Here is a 17,895-nt window from a genome sequence, read left to right as displayed (position 1 = left end):
AGTAAACCTCCCTCAACACTGTCCCCATCAAACGCTCCCAGGGCAGGTACAGCATGGGTTAGATACAGAGTAAACCTCCCTCAACACTGTCCCCATCAAACACTCCCAGGGCAGGTACAGCACGGGGTTAGATACAGAGTAAAGCTCCTTCTACACTGTCCCATCAAACACTCCCAGGGCAGGTATAGCACGGGTTAGATACAGAGTAAAGCTCCCTTGACACTGTCCCATCAAACACTCCCAGGGCAGCTACAGCACGGGTTAGATATAGAGTAAAGCTCCCTCTACACTGTCCCATCAAACATTCCCAGTGTAGGTACAGCACGGGTTAGATACAGAGTAAAGCTCCCTCTACACGGTCCCATCAAACACTCCCAGGGCAGGTACAGCACGGGTTAGATACAGAGTAAAGCTCCCTCTACACTGTCCCATCAAACACTCCCAGGGCAGGTACAGCACGGGTTAGATACAGAGTAAAGCTCCCTCTACACTGTCCCATCACACACTCCCAGGGCAGGTACAGCACGGGTTAGATACAGAGTAAAGCTCCCTCTGCACTGTCCCATCAAACACTCCCAGGGCAGGTACAGCACAGGTTAGATACAGAGTAACGCTCCCTCTACACTGTCCCATCAAACACTCCCAGGGCAGGTACAGCACAGGTTAGATACAGAGTAAAGCTCCCTCTACACTGTCCCATCAAAATTCCCAGGGCAGGTACAGCACGGGTTAGATACAGAGTAAAGCTCCCTCTACACTGTCCCATCAAACACTCCCAGGACAGGTACAGCACGGGTTAAATACAGAGTAAAGCTCCCTCTACACTGTCCAATCAAACATTCCCAGGGCAGGCACAGCACGGGTTAGATACAGAGTAAATCTTCCGCTACACTGCCCCATCACACAATCCCAGGGCAGGTACAGCACGGGTTAGATACAGAGTAAAGCTCCCTCTAAACTGTCCCATAGAAACATAGAAGATAGGTGCAGGTGTAGGCCATTCGGCCCCTCGAGCCTGCTCCGCCATTCAATGCGATCATGGCTGATCATCCAAATTCAGTACCCTGTCCCTGCCTTCTCCCCATATGCCTTGATTTCTTTAGCCTTAAGAAATATATCTAACTCCTTCTTGAATATATTTAATGAATTGGCCTCAACTGCCTTCTGTGGTAGAGAATTCCACAGGTTCACCACTCTCTGGGTGAAGAAATTCCTCCTCATCTCTGTCCTAAATGGCTTATCCCTTATCCTTAGACTGTGGCCCCTGGTTCTGGACTCCCCCGCCATCGGGAACATCCTTTCTGCATCTAGTCTGTGTAAGATTCAGGATCACAGGCTCACACACAGATTACCCAACAGGGTTTTAAAAGTTGCAAGGCTTTTATTAAAGAGCTACAGTTTTAAAGCATAATCAGATATTACATATGGTTTAAGCTGAGTATAATAGACATACAGCCCGTGACAGTGGAAAGCGATCAACGACTTCCCGAAGCGGAATGCCACAACGGGACGGACGGTTGGTTGGAGGTCTGGTAAGGCAGCGTAGAGGTCTTGGGTCAGCAAGTCTCTGCAGTCAGTAACAGCAGCCGTCTCTGTTGATTCGTCCCTCTAGCTGTCGGAGGTGAGCCAGCAGTGATTTCCACCTCGAAGAAGCCTCGCCCCTCGCTGACTGATCCCCACTCTCAGCCCTCTATACTTAGAGTTATTTCGGTGGGCTGTGATCTATCTATTGTCAATCATCGATCATCCAAATGTGCTGCGGGAAAACATTTCTCACTGCCCCTTTCTGCCTGGCTGACGAGGCCTTTCTCTTAGCTTTCTCAGGAATGTTTTGTTAAGTTTCTTCAAGGGCATTTTTATGGCATCGTGGCTCCTTGTTGCCTAGCAGGTGTTATCCTCCCTGTCTCCTTGCATTTTACGACTCCCTTATCACTTCTTTTTGTCTTTTGATGCTTGATATTCGACCTTGCCGGCATTTATGCTATCTTTTCCCGCTTGCCTGTTGCCAGACTCTGTTCTAAGAATTAAAACTCATCTTTGAATCTAACAGCTATTTCTTACACTGTCTAGTCCTGTTAGAATTTTATACGTTTCAATGAGATCCCCTCTCATTCTTCGAAACTCCAGCGAGTATAAGCCCAATCGACCCAATCTCTCCTCATACGTCATTCCTGCCATCCCAGGTATCAGTCTGGTGAATCTTCGCTGCACTCCCTCCATAGCAAGAACATCCTTCCTCAGATAAGGCGACCAAAACTGCACACAATACTCAAGGTGTGGTCTCACCAAGGCCCTGTACAACTGCAGCAAGACATCCTTGCTCCTGTACTCGAATCCTCTCGCTATGAAGGCCAACACACCATTTGCCTTCTTAACTGCCCATCAAACACTCACAGGGCAGGTGCAGTACGGGTTAGATACAGAGTAAAGCTCCCTCTGCATTGACCCATCAAACACTCCCAGGGCAGGTACAGCACGGGTTAGATACAGAGTAAAGCTCCCTCTGCATTGACCCATCAAACACTCCCAGGGCAGGTACAGCACGGGTTAGATACAGAGTAAAGCTCCCTCTACACTGTCCCATCAAACACTCCCAGGGCAGGTACAGCATGGGTTAGATACAGAGTAAAGCTCCCTCTGCATTGACCCATCAAACACTCCCAGGGCAGGTACAGCACGGGTTAGATACAGAGTAAAGCTCCCTCTACACTGTCCCATCAAACACTCCCAGGGCAGGTATAGCATGGGTTAGATACAGAGTAAAGCTCCCTCTACACTGTCCCATCAAACACTCCCAGGGCATGTACAGCACGGTGTTAGATACAGAGTAAAGCTCCCTCTACACTGTCCCATCAAACACTCCCAGGGCAGGTACAGCACGGGGTTAGATACAGAGTAAAGCTCCCTCTACACTGTCCCATCAAACACTCCCAGGGCAGGTATAGCACGGGTTAGATACAGAGTAAAGCTCCCTCTACACTGTCCCATCAAACACTCCCAGGGCAGGTACAGCAAGGATTAGATACAGAGTAAAGCTCCCTCTACACTGTCCCATCAAACACTCCCAGGGCAAGTACAGCACGGGTAAGATACAGAGTAAAGCTCCCTCTACACTGTCCCATCAAACACTCCCAGGGCAGGTACAGCACGGGTTAGATACAGAGTAAAGCTCCCTCTACACTGTCCCATCAAACACTCCCAGGGCAGGTACAGCACGGGTAAGATACAGAGTAAAGCTCCCTCTACACTGTCCCATCAAACACTCCCAGGGCAGGTACAGCACGGGTAAGATACAGAGTAAAGTACCCTCTACACTGTCCCATCAAACACTCCCAGGGCAGGTACAGCACGGGTTAGATACAGAGTAAAGCTCCCTCTACACTGTCCCATCAAACACTCCCAGGGCAGGTACAGCACGGGTTAGATACAGAGTAAAGCTCCATCTACACTGTCCCATCAAACATTCCCAGGGCAGGGACAGCACGGGTTAGATACAGAGTAAAGCTCCCTCTACACTGTCCCATCAAACACTCCCAGGGCAGGTACAGCACGGGTTAGATACAGAGTAAAGCTCCCTCTAAACTGTCCCATCAAACACTCCCAGGGCAGGGACAGCATGGGTTAGATAATGAGTAAAGCTCCCTCTAAACTGTCCCATAGAAATATAGAAACACAGAAGATAGGTGCAGGAGAAGGCCATTCAATGAGATCATGGCTGATCATCCAAACTCGGTACCCTGTCCCTGCTGTCTCCCATACCCCTTGATCCCTTTAGCCTTAAGAAATATATCCAACTCCTTCTTGAATATATTTAATGAATTGGCCTCATCTGCCTTCTGTGGTAGAGAATTCCACAGGTTCACCACTCTCTGGGTGAAGAAATTCCTCCTCATCTCTGTCCTAAATGGCTTACCACTTATCCTTAGACTGTGACCCCTGGTTCTGGACTCCCCGGCCATCGGGAACATCCTTCCTGCATCTAGTCTGTCTAGTCCTGTTAGAATTTTATAAGTTTCAATGAGTTCCCCTCTCATTCTTTTAAACTCCAGCGAGTACAAGCCCAATCGACCCAATCTCTCCTCATACGTCATTCCAGCCGTCCCAGGTGTCAGTCTGGTGAATCTTCGCTGCACTCCCTCCATGGCAAGAACATCCTTCCTCAGATAAGGTGACCAAAACTGCACACAATACTCAAGGTGTGGTCTACCCAAGGCCCTGTACAACTGTAGCAAGACATCCTTGTTCCTGTACTCGAATCCTCTCCCTACGAAGGTCAACACACCATTTGCCTTCCTAACCACCCATCATACACTCACAGGGCAGGTACAGTACGGGTTAGATAGAGAGTAAACCTCCCGCTACACTGTCCCATCAAACACTGCCAGGACAGGTACAGCACGGGTTAGATACAGAGTGAAGCTCCCTCTACTCTTTCCCATCAAACACTCCCAGGGCAGGTACAGCACGGGTTAGAGAGAGAGTAAACCTCCCTCTACACTGTCCCGTCAAAAACTCCCATGGCAGGTACAGCACTTGTTAGATACATAGTAAAGCTCCCTCTACACTGGCTCATGAAACACTCCCGGGGCAGGTACAGCACGGGTTAGATACAGAGTAAAACTCCCTCTACACTGTCCCATCAAACACTCCCAGGGCAGGGACAGCACAGGTTAGACACAGAGTAAAGCTCCCTCTACACCGCCCCATCAAAAACTCCCAGGGCAGATATAGCATGGGTAGGATACAGAGTAAAGCTCCCTATACACTTTCCCATCAAACACTCCCAGGGCAGGTATAGCAGGGATTAGATACAGAGTAAAGCTCCCTCTATACTGTCCCATGAAACACCCCCAGTGCGGTTACAGCATGGGGTTAGTTACAGAGTAAAGCTCACTCTACACTGTCCCATCAAACACTCCCAGGGCAGGTACAGCATGGGTTAGATACACAGTAAAGCTCACTCTGCACTGTCCCATCAAACACTCCCATGGTAGGTACAGCACGGGTTAGATACAGAGTAAAGCTCTCTTTACACTGTCCCGTCAAACACTCCCAGGGCAGGTACTGCACGGAGTTAGATACAGAGTAAATCTCCCTCTACACTGTCCCATCATACCCTCCCAGGGCAGCTACAGCACAGGTTAGATACAGAGTAAAGCTCTATCTACACTGTCCCATCAAACACTCCCAGGGCAGGTACAGTACTGGTTGGATACACAGTAAAGCTCCCTTTACACTATCCCATCAAACACTCCCAGGGCAGGTACAGCATGTGTTATATACCGAGTAAAGCTCACTCTACACTGTCCCTTCAACACTCCCAGGGCAGGTACAGCACGGGTTAGATACAGAGCAAAGCTCCCACTACACTGTCCCATCAAACACTCCCAGGGCACGTACAGCACAGGTTAGATACAGCGTAAAGCTCCCTCTACACTGACCCATCAAATACTCCCAGGGCACGTACAGAACGCGTTAGATACAGAGTAAAGCTCCCTCTACACTGTCGCATCAAACACTCCCGGGGCAGATACAGCACAGGTTAGATACAGAGTAAAGCTCCCTCTACACTGTCCCATCAAACACTCCCAGGGCACGTACAGCACGGGTTAGATACAGAGTAAAGCTCCATCTACACCGTCCCATCAAACACTCCCAGGGCAGTTACAGTACTGGTTGGCTACACAGTAAAGCTACCTTTACACTGTCCCATCAAACACTCCCAGGGCAGGTACAGCACGGGTTAGATACAGAGCAATGCTCCCTCTACTCTGTCCCATCAAACACTCCCAGGGCAGGTACAGCACGGGTTAGATACAGCGTAAAGCTCCCTCTACACGGACCCATCAAATACTCCCAGGGCACATACAGCACGCGTTAGATACAGAGTAAAGCTCCCTCTACACTGTCGCATCAAACACTCCCGGGGCATGTACAGCACGGGTTAGATACAGAGTAAAGCTCCCTCTACACTGTCCCATCAACACTCCCAGGGCACGTACAGCACGGGCTAGATACAGAGTAAAGCTCCCTCTACACTGTCCCATCAAACACTCCCAGGGCAGGTACAGCACGCGTTAGATACAGAGTAAAGCTCCATCTACACCGTCCCATCAAACACTCCCAGGGCAGTTACAGTACTGGTTGGATACACAGTAAAGCTCCCTTTACACTGTCCCATCAAACACTCCCAGGGCAGGTACAGCATGTGTTATATACAGAGTAAAGCTCCCTCTACACTGTCCCTTCAAACACTCCCAGGCCAGGTACAGCACGGGTTAGATACAGAGTAAAGCTCCCTCTACACTGTCCCATCAAACACTCCCAGGGCAGGTACAGCACGGGTTAGATACAGAGCAAAGCTCCCTCTACTCTGTCCCATCAAACACTCCCAGGGCAGGTACAGCATGGGTTAGATACAGAGTAAAGCTCCCTCGACACTGTCCCTTCAAACACTCCCAGGCCAGGTACAGCACGGGTTAGATACAGAGCAAAGCTCCCTCTACACTGTCCCATCAAACACTCCCAGGGCAGGTACAGCATGTGTTATATACAGAGTAAAGCTCCCTCTACACTGTCCCTTCAAACACTCCCAGGCCAGGTACAGCACGGGTTAGATACAGAGCAAAGCTCCCTCTACACTGTCCCTTCAAACACTCCCAGGCCAGGTACAGCACGGGTTAGATACAGAGTAAAGCTCCCTCTACACTGACCCATCAAATACTCCCAGGGCACGTACAGAACGCGTTAGATACAGAGTAAAGCTCCCTCTACACTGTCGCATCAAACACTCCCGAGGCATGTACAGCACGGGTTAGATACAGAGTAAAGCTCCCTCTACACTGTCCCATCAAACACTCCCAGGGCACGTACAGCACGGGTTAGATACAGAGTAAAGCTCCCTCTATACTGTCCCATCAAACACTCCCAGGGCAGGTACCGCACGGGTTAGATACAGAGTAAAGCTCCCTCTACACTGCCCCATCAAACACTCCCAGGGCAGGTACAGCACAGGGTTAGATACAGAGAAAACCTCCCTCTACACTGTCCCGTCAAAAACTCCCATGGCAGGTTCATAGTAAAACTCTCTCTACACTGGCCCATCAAACACTCCCAGGGCAGGTACAGCACGGGTTAGATGCAGAGTAAATCTCCCTCTGCACTGTCCCATCAAACACTCCCAGGGCAGGTACAGGACAGGTTAGATACAGAGTGAAGCTCCCTCTACACTGTCGCATCCAGCACTCCAAGAGCAGGTACAGCACGGGTTAGGTACACAGTAAAGCTCCCTCTACTCTCTCCCATCAAACACTCCCAGGGCAAGTACAGCACGGTGTTTGATACAGAGTAAAGCTCCCTCTACACTATCTCATCAAACACTGCCAGGGCAGGTGCAGCACGGGTTAGATACAGAGTAAAGCTCTCTCTGCACAGTCCATCAAACACTCCCAGGGCAGGTACAGCACAGGTTAGATACAGAGTAAAGCTCCCTCCACACTGTCCCATCAAACACTCCCAGGGGAAGTACAGCATGGTGTTTGATACAGAGTAAATCTCCCTCTACACTATCTCATCAAACACTCCCAGGGCAGGTACAGCACGGGTTCGATACAGAGTAAAGCTCCCTCTACACAGACCATCAAACAGTCCCAGGGCAGGTACAGCATGGGTTAGAAACAGAGTAAAGCTCCCTCTACACAGTCCATCAAACACTCCCAGGGCATGTACAGCATGGGATAGATACAGAGTAAAGCTGCCTCTGCACTGTCCAACAAACTCTCCCAGAGCAGGTACAGCAAAGGTTAGATACAGAGTAATGTTCCCTCTACACTGTCCCATCAAACACTCCCAGGGCTGGTACAGCACATGTTAGATACAGAGTAAAGCTCCCTCTGCACTGTCCCATCAAAGACTCCCAGGGCAGGTACAGCACGGGTTAGATACAGAGTAAAGCTCCCTCTACACTGTCCCATCAAACATTCCCAGGGCAGGTACAGCTCGGGTTAGATATAGAGTAAATCTCCCTATACACTTTCCCATCAAACACTCCCAGGGCAGGTGCAGCAGGGATTAGATACAGAGTTATGCTCCCTCTATACTGTCCCATCAAACACTCCCAGGGCATGTACAGCATGGGTTAGATACAGAGTAAAGCTCCCTCTACACTGTCCCATCAAACACTCCCAGGGCAGGTACAGCACGGGGTTAGATACAGAGTAAAGCTCACTCTGCACTGTCCCATCAAACACTCCCATGGCAGGTACAGCACAGGTTAGATACAGAGTAAAGCTCCCTCTACACTGTCCCGTCAAACACTCCCAGGTCAGGTACAGCACGGAGTTAGATACAGAGTAAATCTCCCTCTACACTGTCCCATCAAACCCTCCCAGGGCAGCTACAGCACAGGTCAGATACAGAGTAAAGCTGCATCTACACCGTCCCATCAAACACTCCCAGGGCAGGTACAGCACTGGGTTAGATACAGAGTAAAGCTCCCTCTACACTGCCCCCATCAAACACTCCCAGGGCAGATACAGCACGGGTTAGGTACAGAGTAAAACACCCTCTACACGGTCCCCATCAAGCACTCCCAGGGCAGGTACAGCACGGGTTAGATACAGAGTAAATCTCCCTCTACACTGTCCCATCAAAGACTCCCAGGGCAGGTACAGCACGGGTTAGATACAGAGTAAAGCTCCATCTACACTGTCCCATCAAACATTCCCAGGGCAGCTACAGCACGGGGTTAGATACAGAGTAAAGTTCCCTCTACACTGTCCCATCAAACACTCCCAGGGCAGGTACAGCACAGGGTTAGATACAGAGTAAAGCTCCCTCTACACTGTCACATCAAACACTCCCAGGGCAGGTACAGTACGGGTTAGATACAGAGTAAACCTCCCTCTACACTGTCCCATCAAACACTCCCAGGGCAGGTACAGTACGGGTTAGATACAGAATAAACCTCCCTCTACACTGTCCCATCAAACACTCCCAGGGCAGGTACAGCACGGGTTAGATACGGAGTAAAGCTCCCTCTACACTGTCCCATCAAACACTCCCAGGGCAGGCACTGCACGGGTTAGATACAGAGTAAAGCTCCCTCTACACTGTCCCATCAAACACTCCCAGGGCAGGTACAGCACGGGTTAGATACAGATTAAAGCTCCCTCCACACTGTCCCATCAAACACTCCCAGGGGAAGTACAGCATGGTGTTTGATACAGAGTAAAGCTCCCTCTACACTATCTCATCAATCACTCCCAGGGCAGGTACAGCACGGGTTCGATACAGAGTAAAGCTCCCTCTACACAGTCCATCAAACACTCCCAGGGCATGTACAGCATGGGATAGATACAGAGTAAAGCTGCCTCTGCACTGTCCATCAAACTCTCCCAGAGCAGGTACAGCACAGGTTAGATACAGAGTAATGTTCCCTCTACACTGTCCCATCAAACACTCCCAGGGCTGGTACAGCACATGTTAGATACAGAGTAAAGCTCCCTCTGCACTGTCCCATCAAAGACTCCCAGGGCAGGTACAGCACGGGTTAGATACAGAGTAAAGCTCCCTCTACACTGTCCCATCAAACACTCCCAGGGCAGGTACAGCTCGGGTTAGATATAGAGTAAATCTCCCTATACACTTTCCCATCAAACACTCCCAGGGCAGGTGCAGCAGGGATTAGATACAGAGTTATGCTCCCTCTATACTGTCCCATCAAACACTCCCAGGGCATGTACAGCATGGGTTAGATACAGAGTAAAGCTCCCTCTACACTGTCCCATCAAACACTCCCAGGGCAGGTACAGCACGGGGTTAGATACAGAGTAAAGCTCCCTCTATACTGTCCCATCAAACACTCCCAGGGCATGTACAGCATGGGTTAGATACAGAGTAAAGCTCACTCTGCACTGTCCCATCAAACACTCCCATGGCAGGTACAGCACAGGTTAGATACAGAGTAAAGCTCCCTCTACACTGTCCCGTCAAACACTCCCAGGTCAGGTACAGCACGGAGTTAGATACAGAGTAAATCTCCCTCTACACTGTCCCATCAAACCCTCCCAGGGCAGCTACAGCACAGGTCAGATACAGAGTAAAGCTGCATCTACACCGTCCCATCAAACACTCCCAGGGCAGGTACAGCACAGGGTTAGATACAGAGTAAAGCTCCCTCTACACTGCCCCCATCAAACACTCCCAGGGCAGATGCAGCACGGGTTAGGTACAGAGTAAAACACCCTCTACACGGTCCCCATCAAACACTCCCAGGGCAGGTATAGCACGGGTTAGATACAGAGTAAATCTCCCTCTACACTGTCCCATCAAAGACTCCCAGGGCAGGTACAGCACGGGTTAGATACAGAGTAAAGCTCCATCTACACTGTCCCATCAAACATTCCCAGGGCAGGTACAGCACGGGGTTAGATACAGAGTAAAGTTCCCTCTACACTGTCCCATCAAACACTCCCAGGGCAGGTACAGCACAGGGTTAGATACAGAGTAAAGCTCCCTCTACACTGTCACATCAAACACTCCCAGGGCAGGTACAGTACGGGTTAGATACAGAGTAAACCTCCCTCTACACTGTCCCATCAAACACTCCCAGGGCAGGTACAGTACGGGTTAGATACAGAATAAACCTCCCTCTACACTGTCCCATCAAACACTCCCAGGGCAGGTACAGCACGGGTTAGATACGGAGTAAAGCTCCCTCTACACTGTCCCATCAAACACTCCCAGGGCAGGCACTGCACGGGTTAGATTCAGAGTAAAGCTCCCTCTACACTGTCCCATCAAACACTCCCAGGGCAGGTACAGCACGGGTTAGATACAGATTAAAGCTCCCTCTACACTGTCCCATTAAAGACTCCCAGGGCAGGTTCAGCACGGGTTAGATACAGAGTAAAGCTCCCTCTGCACTGTCCCATCAAACACTCCCAGGGCAGGTACAGCACGGGTTAGATACAGAGTAAAGCTCTCTCTACACTGTCCCATCAAACACTCCCAGGGCAGGTAGAGCACGGGGTTAGATACAGAGTAAAGCTCTCTCTACACTGTCCCATCAAACATTCCCAGGGCAGGTAGAGCACGGGGTTAGATACAGAGTAAAGTTCCCTCTACACTGTCCCATCAAACACTCCCAGGGCAGGTACAGTACGGGCTTAGATATAGATTAAAGCTCCCTCTACATTGCCCCATCCAGCACTCCGAGGGCAGGTACAGCACGGGTTTAGATACAGAGTGAAGCTCCCTGTACACTGTCCCATCAAACAATCCCAGGGCAGGTACAGCACGGGTTAGATACAGAGTAAAGCTCCCTCTACACTGTCCCATCAAACACTCCCAGGGCATGTGCAGCATGGGTTAGATACAGAGTAAAGCTCCCTCTACACTGTCCCTTCAAGCACTCCCAGGGCAGGTACAGCACGGGTTAGATACAGAGTAAAGCTCCCTCTACACTGTCCCATCAAACAGTGAGCAGGGACCCTGGTTCATTCACTCCCCGAGCCACATTAATCTATTTTTTTATTGCCAGGGTAACAAACTGAAGACCAGGACAGTCCGAAACACACTGAACCCCACGTGGAATGAAACACTGACCTACCACGGCATCACGGAGGACGATATGATTCGTAAAACGCTCAGGTGAGAAAGTGATCTCTGGGGACCCGTACCCCGGGGAGGAGTCGGTGCCCGCGGGGACCCGTACCCCGGGGAGAGTCGGTGCCCGTGGGGACCCGTGTCCCGGGGAGAGTCGGCGCCCGCGGGGACCCGTACCCCGGGGAGAGTCAGCGCCGCGGGGACCTGTACCCCGGGGAGAGCCGTTGCCCGCGGGGACCCGTACCCCGGGGAGTATCGGTGGCCGTAGGGACCCGTACCCCGGGGAGAGTCGGTACCCACGGGGAGCCATACCCCGGGAATAGTCGGAGCCCGTGGGAACCCGTACCCCAGGGAGAGTTGGTGCCAGTGGGGACCCGTACCTCGGAGGGAGTCGGTGCCCCTGCGGACCCGTACCCCAGGGAGAGTCGGTGCCCGTGGGGACCCATACCCTCGGGAGAGTCGGTGCCAGTGGGGACCCGTAACCCGGGGAGAGTTGGAGCCCGTGCTTAGCTGTGTCCCGGGGAGAGTTGGTGCCCGTGGGGACCCGTACCCCCGGGAAGAGTCAGTGCCCGTGGAGACCCGTACCCCGGGGAGAGTCGGTGCCTGTGGGGACCCGTACCCCGGGGAGAATCGGCACCCGCGGGGACCCGTCCGCCGGGGAGAGTCGGTGCCCGTGGGGACCCGTACCCCGGGGAGAGTCGCCGCCCGCGGGGACCCGTACCCCGGGGAGAGTCGCCGCCCGTGGGGACCCGTACACCGTGGAGAGTCGGTGCCCGTGGGGGACCCGTACCCCGGGGAGAGTCGGCACCCGTGGGGACCCGTACCCCGGGGAGAGTCGGTGCCCGTGGGGACCAGTACCCCGGGGAGAGTCGCCGCCCGGGGAGAGTCGGTGCCCGAGGTGACCTGTAACCTCAGTACTGGCACTGTGAATGTTAGCCTGGATTTATGGGACTCAAGTGTCTGGAGTGGGGCTCGATCCCACGACCTTCTGACTGCGAGGCGAGAGAGAGAGAGTGAGACCCAGCATCAACATCCTGGGGGTCACCATTGACCACAAACTTAACTGGACCAGCCACATAAATACTGCGGCAACAAGAGCAGGTCAGAGGCTGGGTATTCTGCGGCGAGTGTCTCACCTCCTGACTCCCCAAAGCCTTTCCACCATCTACAAGGCACAAGTCAGGAGTGTGATGGAATACTCTCCACTAGCTTGGATGAGTGCAGCTCCAACAACACTCGAGAAGCTCGACACCATGCAGGACAAAGCAGCCCATTTGATTGGCACCCCATCGACCACCTTAAACATTCACTCCCTCCACCACCAGCGTACTGTGGCTGCAGTGTGTACCATCTACAAGATGCACTGCAGCAACTCGCCAAGGCTTCTTCGGCAGCACCTCCCAAACCCGCGACCTCTTCCACCTAGAAGGACAAGGGCAGCAGGCGCATGGGAACACCACCACCTCCAAGTTCCACCTCCAAGTCGCACACCATCCTGACTTGGAAATATATCAGCCGTTCCTTCATCGTCGCTGGGTCAAAATCCTGGAACTCCCTCCCTAACAGCACTGTGGGAGTACCCTCACCACACGGACTGCAGCGGTTCAAGAAGGTGGCTCACCACCACCTTCTCAAGGGCAACTAGGGATGGGCAATAAATGCTGGCCTTCCCTAGAATGAATTTTTTTAAAGCAGGTCTATTAAGCTGACGTACTACCAACAACAACTTGTATTTATCTCGCGCATTTAACGCATTAAAACATCCCAAGGTGCTTCACAGGAGCGATTATCAGACAAAATTTGACACCGAGCCACAAAGGGAGATATTAGGAACAGGTGACCCAAAGTTCGGTCGAAGACGTCGGTTTTAAGGAGCGTCTTAAAGGAGGATAGAGAGAGAGAGGCGGAGAGATTTAGGGAGGGAATTCCAGAGCTCGGGGCCCAGGCAGTTGAAGGTGCGGCCGCCAATGGTGGAGCGATGGAAATCGGGGGGATGCGCAAGAGGCCAGAATTGGAGGAGCGCAGAGATCTCGGGAGGTTTTGTAGGGGCTGGAGGAGGTTACAGAGATAGGGAGGGTTGTAGGGGGCTGGAGGAGGTTACAGAGATAGGGAGGGTTGTAGGGGGCTGGAGGAGGTTACAGAGATAGGGAGGGATGTAGGGGCTGGAGGAGGTTACAGAGATAGGGAGAGTTGAAGGGGCTGGAGGAGGTTACAGAGATAGGGAGGGTTGTAGGGGCTGGAGGAGGTTACAGAGATATGGAGGGTCGAAGGGCTGGAGGATATTACAGAGATAGGGAGGGTTGTAGGGGCTGGAGTAGGTTACAGAGATAGGGAGGGTCGAAGGGCTGGAGGAGGTTACAGAGATAGGGAGGGTTGTAGGGGCTGGAGGAGGTCACAGGGATAGGGAGGGTTGCAGGGGCTGGACGAGGTTACAGAGATAGGGAGGTTTGTAGGGGCTGGAGGAGGTCACAGGTATAGGGAGTGTTGTAGGGGCTGGAGGAGGTTACAGAGATAGGGAGGGTTGTAGGGACTGGAGGAGGTCACAGGGATAGGGAGGGTTGTAGGGGCTGGAGGAGGTTACAGAGATAGGGAGGGTGGTAGGGGCTGGACGAGGTTTCAGAGATAGGGAGGTTTGTAGGTGTAATATATGTACCTTTAAGGGGGAGAACTACTTTTTACAGCTCCTGTATCCTGTAGTACCGGCAGTGACCACACCTGTATATAAACCCTGAGTAGTGATCTGTACAGTCAGTTGCAGTTTGAACCCTCATTCAGTAAACACCTGTTGATCGTTCCCTGCAGTCTTTGTCTGATTATTGAAGGACACAGCATTAAGATACACGGATCTAACATTGGCGACGAGGATGGGATTCGAACCTACCTGCAACTCTGCATCACCACCCAGGGATTCGCTCCTGGAGAACAGTGGAAGGAGGTCGAGTCCAGAAGCACGGGCGTCGACCACGGGCAACCGCCCAGTCATCCAGCGGAGATTTGAGCATCGCAGGGGAGGCTGTCAAGAGCTAGGCTTGGCTTTCCAGTCACGGTGGTCCAACGAAACGGGCTGGCAACAGGTACTGCGCAGACCCTTCCCGGACAGCGGCGGCTAGAGCCGACCGAGCGGCACAGAAAAAGGCCGAGCAGCGTCGACGGGGGAGAGAGAGAGGGCAGAGCGCACAGGGCGCAGCCGGTGTTCAGGACCGAGCGGCGTCAACGGGGAGAGAGACGAGAGAGAGCAGAGCGCAGCCGGTGTTCAAGGGCTGAGCAGCGTCAGCGGGGAAGAAAGGAAAGCGCGGGAGACGCCATTTTAAGCTGCAGCGGGGAAGAAAGGAAAGTGTGGGAGACGCCATTTTAAGCCGCAGCGGAGAAGAAAGGAAAGCGCGGGAGACGCCATTTTAAGCCAGTCTAACCACATTCAAAAATGCTGAAGAGTGGCAGTATCACAGCGTTCGACAATGACGTCGAAGATTGGACGACATATGTCGAACGCATAGAAGTATACTGCAAGGCGAATGAAGTGCCAGATGACAAGAAAGCGCTGGTATTGTTGAATTCAATGGGTGCAAAAACGTATGGCTTACTACGAAACCTAGGAACCCCAGAGAAGCCAGTAGAAAAGGATTTTGAAAACATAGTGTCAATCCTACAGGACCACTTAAACCCCACACCGCTGCTGATAGCAGAAAGATTTAAGTTTCACAAAAGGAACCAGCATAAAGATGAAAGTAATGCTGAGTATTTAACGGAACTGCGCAAGCTATCGAAACACTGCCAGTTTGGAACGGGACTAGCAGATACTTTAAGGGACAAGTTTGTGTGTGGGCTTCAAAGTGAAGGAACCCAGAAACGGCTTCTATCAGAAAAGGATCTTACGCTGGACAAGGCTTTCAGCGTTGCAGTATCACACGAAGCAGCAGCACGGGGTGCTGCAGAGATACAATGGAGACCGCAAGAATATGGCACAAATGAAATGTCATACGGAACAGTGAAGTGCTATCGTTGCGGCAGAACAACACACGACCATAATGATTGCTGGTTCAAGGACAAAGTGTGCAGACAGTGTGGAAAAGTAGGACACATAGCAAGAGTCTGCAGGTCGGGAAAGAAAACCAGCAGCAAGAAATCTCCACAGGAGAAGTACAAGAAGGTACATAAGGTGACGGAGAGCAGTTCAGACGAACAGAAGAGTGATACAGACTCCGGAAGCAAGGAGCTGGGTTGTCTGAAACTACATAATGTGATCAAAACGGAGGATCACCAAACTATCTGGGCCACGCTCAAGATAGCAGGAGTCCAAGTGAAAATGGAATTGGACACAGGATCAGCCCTAACAGTCATAAACCGAAGGGACTACAAGCGGCTATTCTCACATATACCCTTGAGAGATACAAAGATTGTCTTGAAGACGTATACGGGGCAAAAAGTCTACCCCAAAGGAAAAATAAGGGTGAACGTTATATATAACGGCAAGGAAACACCAAAAATGGACCTATATGTATTGCCAGATGGAGGACCACCACTACTAGGACGTGAATGGATCCGGAAGATACAGCTAGATTGGCATTCCATACAAGCACTGACTGTAGATGCCAAAAAGGATGACGACATCACACCTGGACGACTGTCAAAAATGCTAACTGACACACAAGAAGTGTTCCAGCAGGGACTCGGAATACTAAAAGGCATAACAGCGACGATCAAAATAGAGGAAAATGCAAGCCCAAAGTTTTTTAAGGCCAGACCGGTACCTTATGCGATCCGCCCAGCCGTCGAAGCAGAGCTGGAAGGTTTGGAACGTTCAGGAGTACTGTCCAAAGTGGACTGGAGCGAGTGGGCTACACCCATCGTTCCTGTAATGAAGAGGTCGTTGAGTAATACGCCTGGGGAACCAAAGAAGGTTCGCATCTGTGGGGACTTTAATGTGACAGTGAACCCAGTCCTTCACACTGTACAATATCTGCTTCCGCGGATTGAAGATATTTTCGCCTCGCTATCTGGAGGGAAACGCTTCACTAAAATTGATCTGGCCCAGGCATACCTGCAAATGGAGGTAGAAGAAGCCTCGAAACAGTACCTCACGATCAACACTCATAAAGGTCTCTACCAATATAACCGGCTGGTGTTCGGGGTAGCATCAGCTCCGGCTATTTGGCAAAGGGCAATGGAACAAGTCCTGCAAGGGATTCCAGGGACCCAATGTTATTTGGACGACATCCTGGTCACGGGCGAAAATGACAGTGATCACCTCGCCAACCTGGAGCAGGTGCTCACTAGATTGAAGGAATATGGGCTCCGAGCTAATCGCCACAAATGCGAGTTTTTCCAGAAGCAGATCTCGTATTGTGGCCACGTTATTGATAAAGAGGGGTTACATAAGTCCCCTGAAAAGATTGAGGCAGTAGTCAAGGCTCCAGCACCGGAAAATGTGTCACAACTGAGGTCGTTCCTCGGGCTGGTGAACTACTACCATAAGTTCTTGCCGAATTTGTCTACAGTACTACACCCACTGAACACCCTACTGCAAACAGGGGTACCATGGAAGCGGAATGACGAATGTAAACGAGCTTTCCAGAAGAGCAAAGCATTGATCACATCAAAAGAGGTGTTGGCTCATTTCAACCCAGCACTACCAATTCGGTTGGCATGTGATGCATCACCCTATGGCATTGGAGCGGTGCTGTCGCACAAATTCCCGGACGGATCGGAGAGGCCAGTAGCCTTTGCGTCTCGGTCACTAACCTCAGCTGAGCGTAACTACGCCCAGATTGACAGGGAGGCCCTCAGCCTAGTGTGGGGAGTGAAAAAGTTCAATCACTATCTGCACGGGCAGAAGTTCACCTTGCTGACTGACCACCAACCACTTGTCTCCATCTTTAATCCAAAGAAGGACGTTCCGGTGATGACTGCACAACGGCTACAAAGATTGTCCCTTTTTCTAGGGGCACACCAATATGAAATCGAGTATAAGGGCACGAAACAGCATGGAAACGCTGATGGGCTATCACGCCTGCCACTGCCTACTATGGAGGAAGCACCAGCAGTGGATCCTGTCGAAATATTTCATTCGACTATAATTGAATGCTTGCCAGTAACTAACGCTGGTATAGAGAAGGAGACCCGAAATGACCCGACACTGTCTCGGGTATATGATTTGACGGTGAAGGGATGGCCAGCACATGGCGACTCACTGTTGCCAGCATTCTCATCCAGAAGAGAACAGCTGTCAGTATGCCAGGGGACCTTGATGTGTGGATCCCGAGTGGTAATTCCACCCAAGTTAAGGGAGAG

The 17,895-nt window shown here is 51.5% G+C and overlaps 1 protein-coding gene across 1 annotated transcript in view; it reads left to right on the top strand.

The window, feature by feature from the left end:
* doc2a (double C2-like domains, alpha) overlaps nucleotides 1–17,895 on the top strand; it is a 117,155-nt gene that overhangs the window by 47,067 nt on the left and 52,193 nt on the right. Inside the window, 1 exon segment of the mRNA XM_085974403.1 lies at nucleotides 11,543–11,652. Coding sequence (XP_085830529.1) covers nucleotides 11,543–11,652 — 110 coding nt within the window.

The sequence above is a fragment of the Somniosus microcephalus genome, unplaced genomic scaffold (genome assembly GCF_052327205.1).
Source record: "Somniosus microcephalus isolate GS21.2 unplaced genomic scaffold, FLI_Smic_1.0 unresolved_chr1, whole genome shotgun sequence".
NCBI classification, from domain to species: Eukaryota; Metazoa; Chordata; class Chondrichthyes; order Squaliformes; family Somniosidae; genus Somniosus; species Somniosus microcephalus.
The sequence above is the reverse complement of the archived record's forward strand: the minus strand, read 5'-3'. Positions and strand labels throughout refer to the sequence as shown.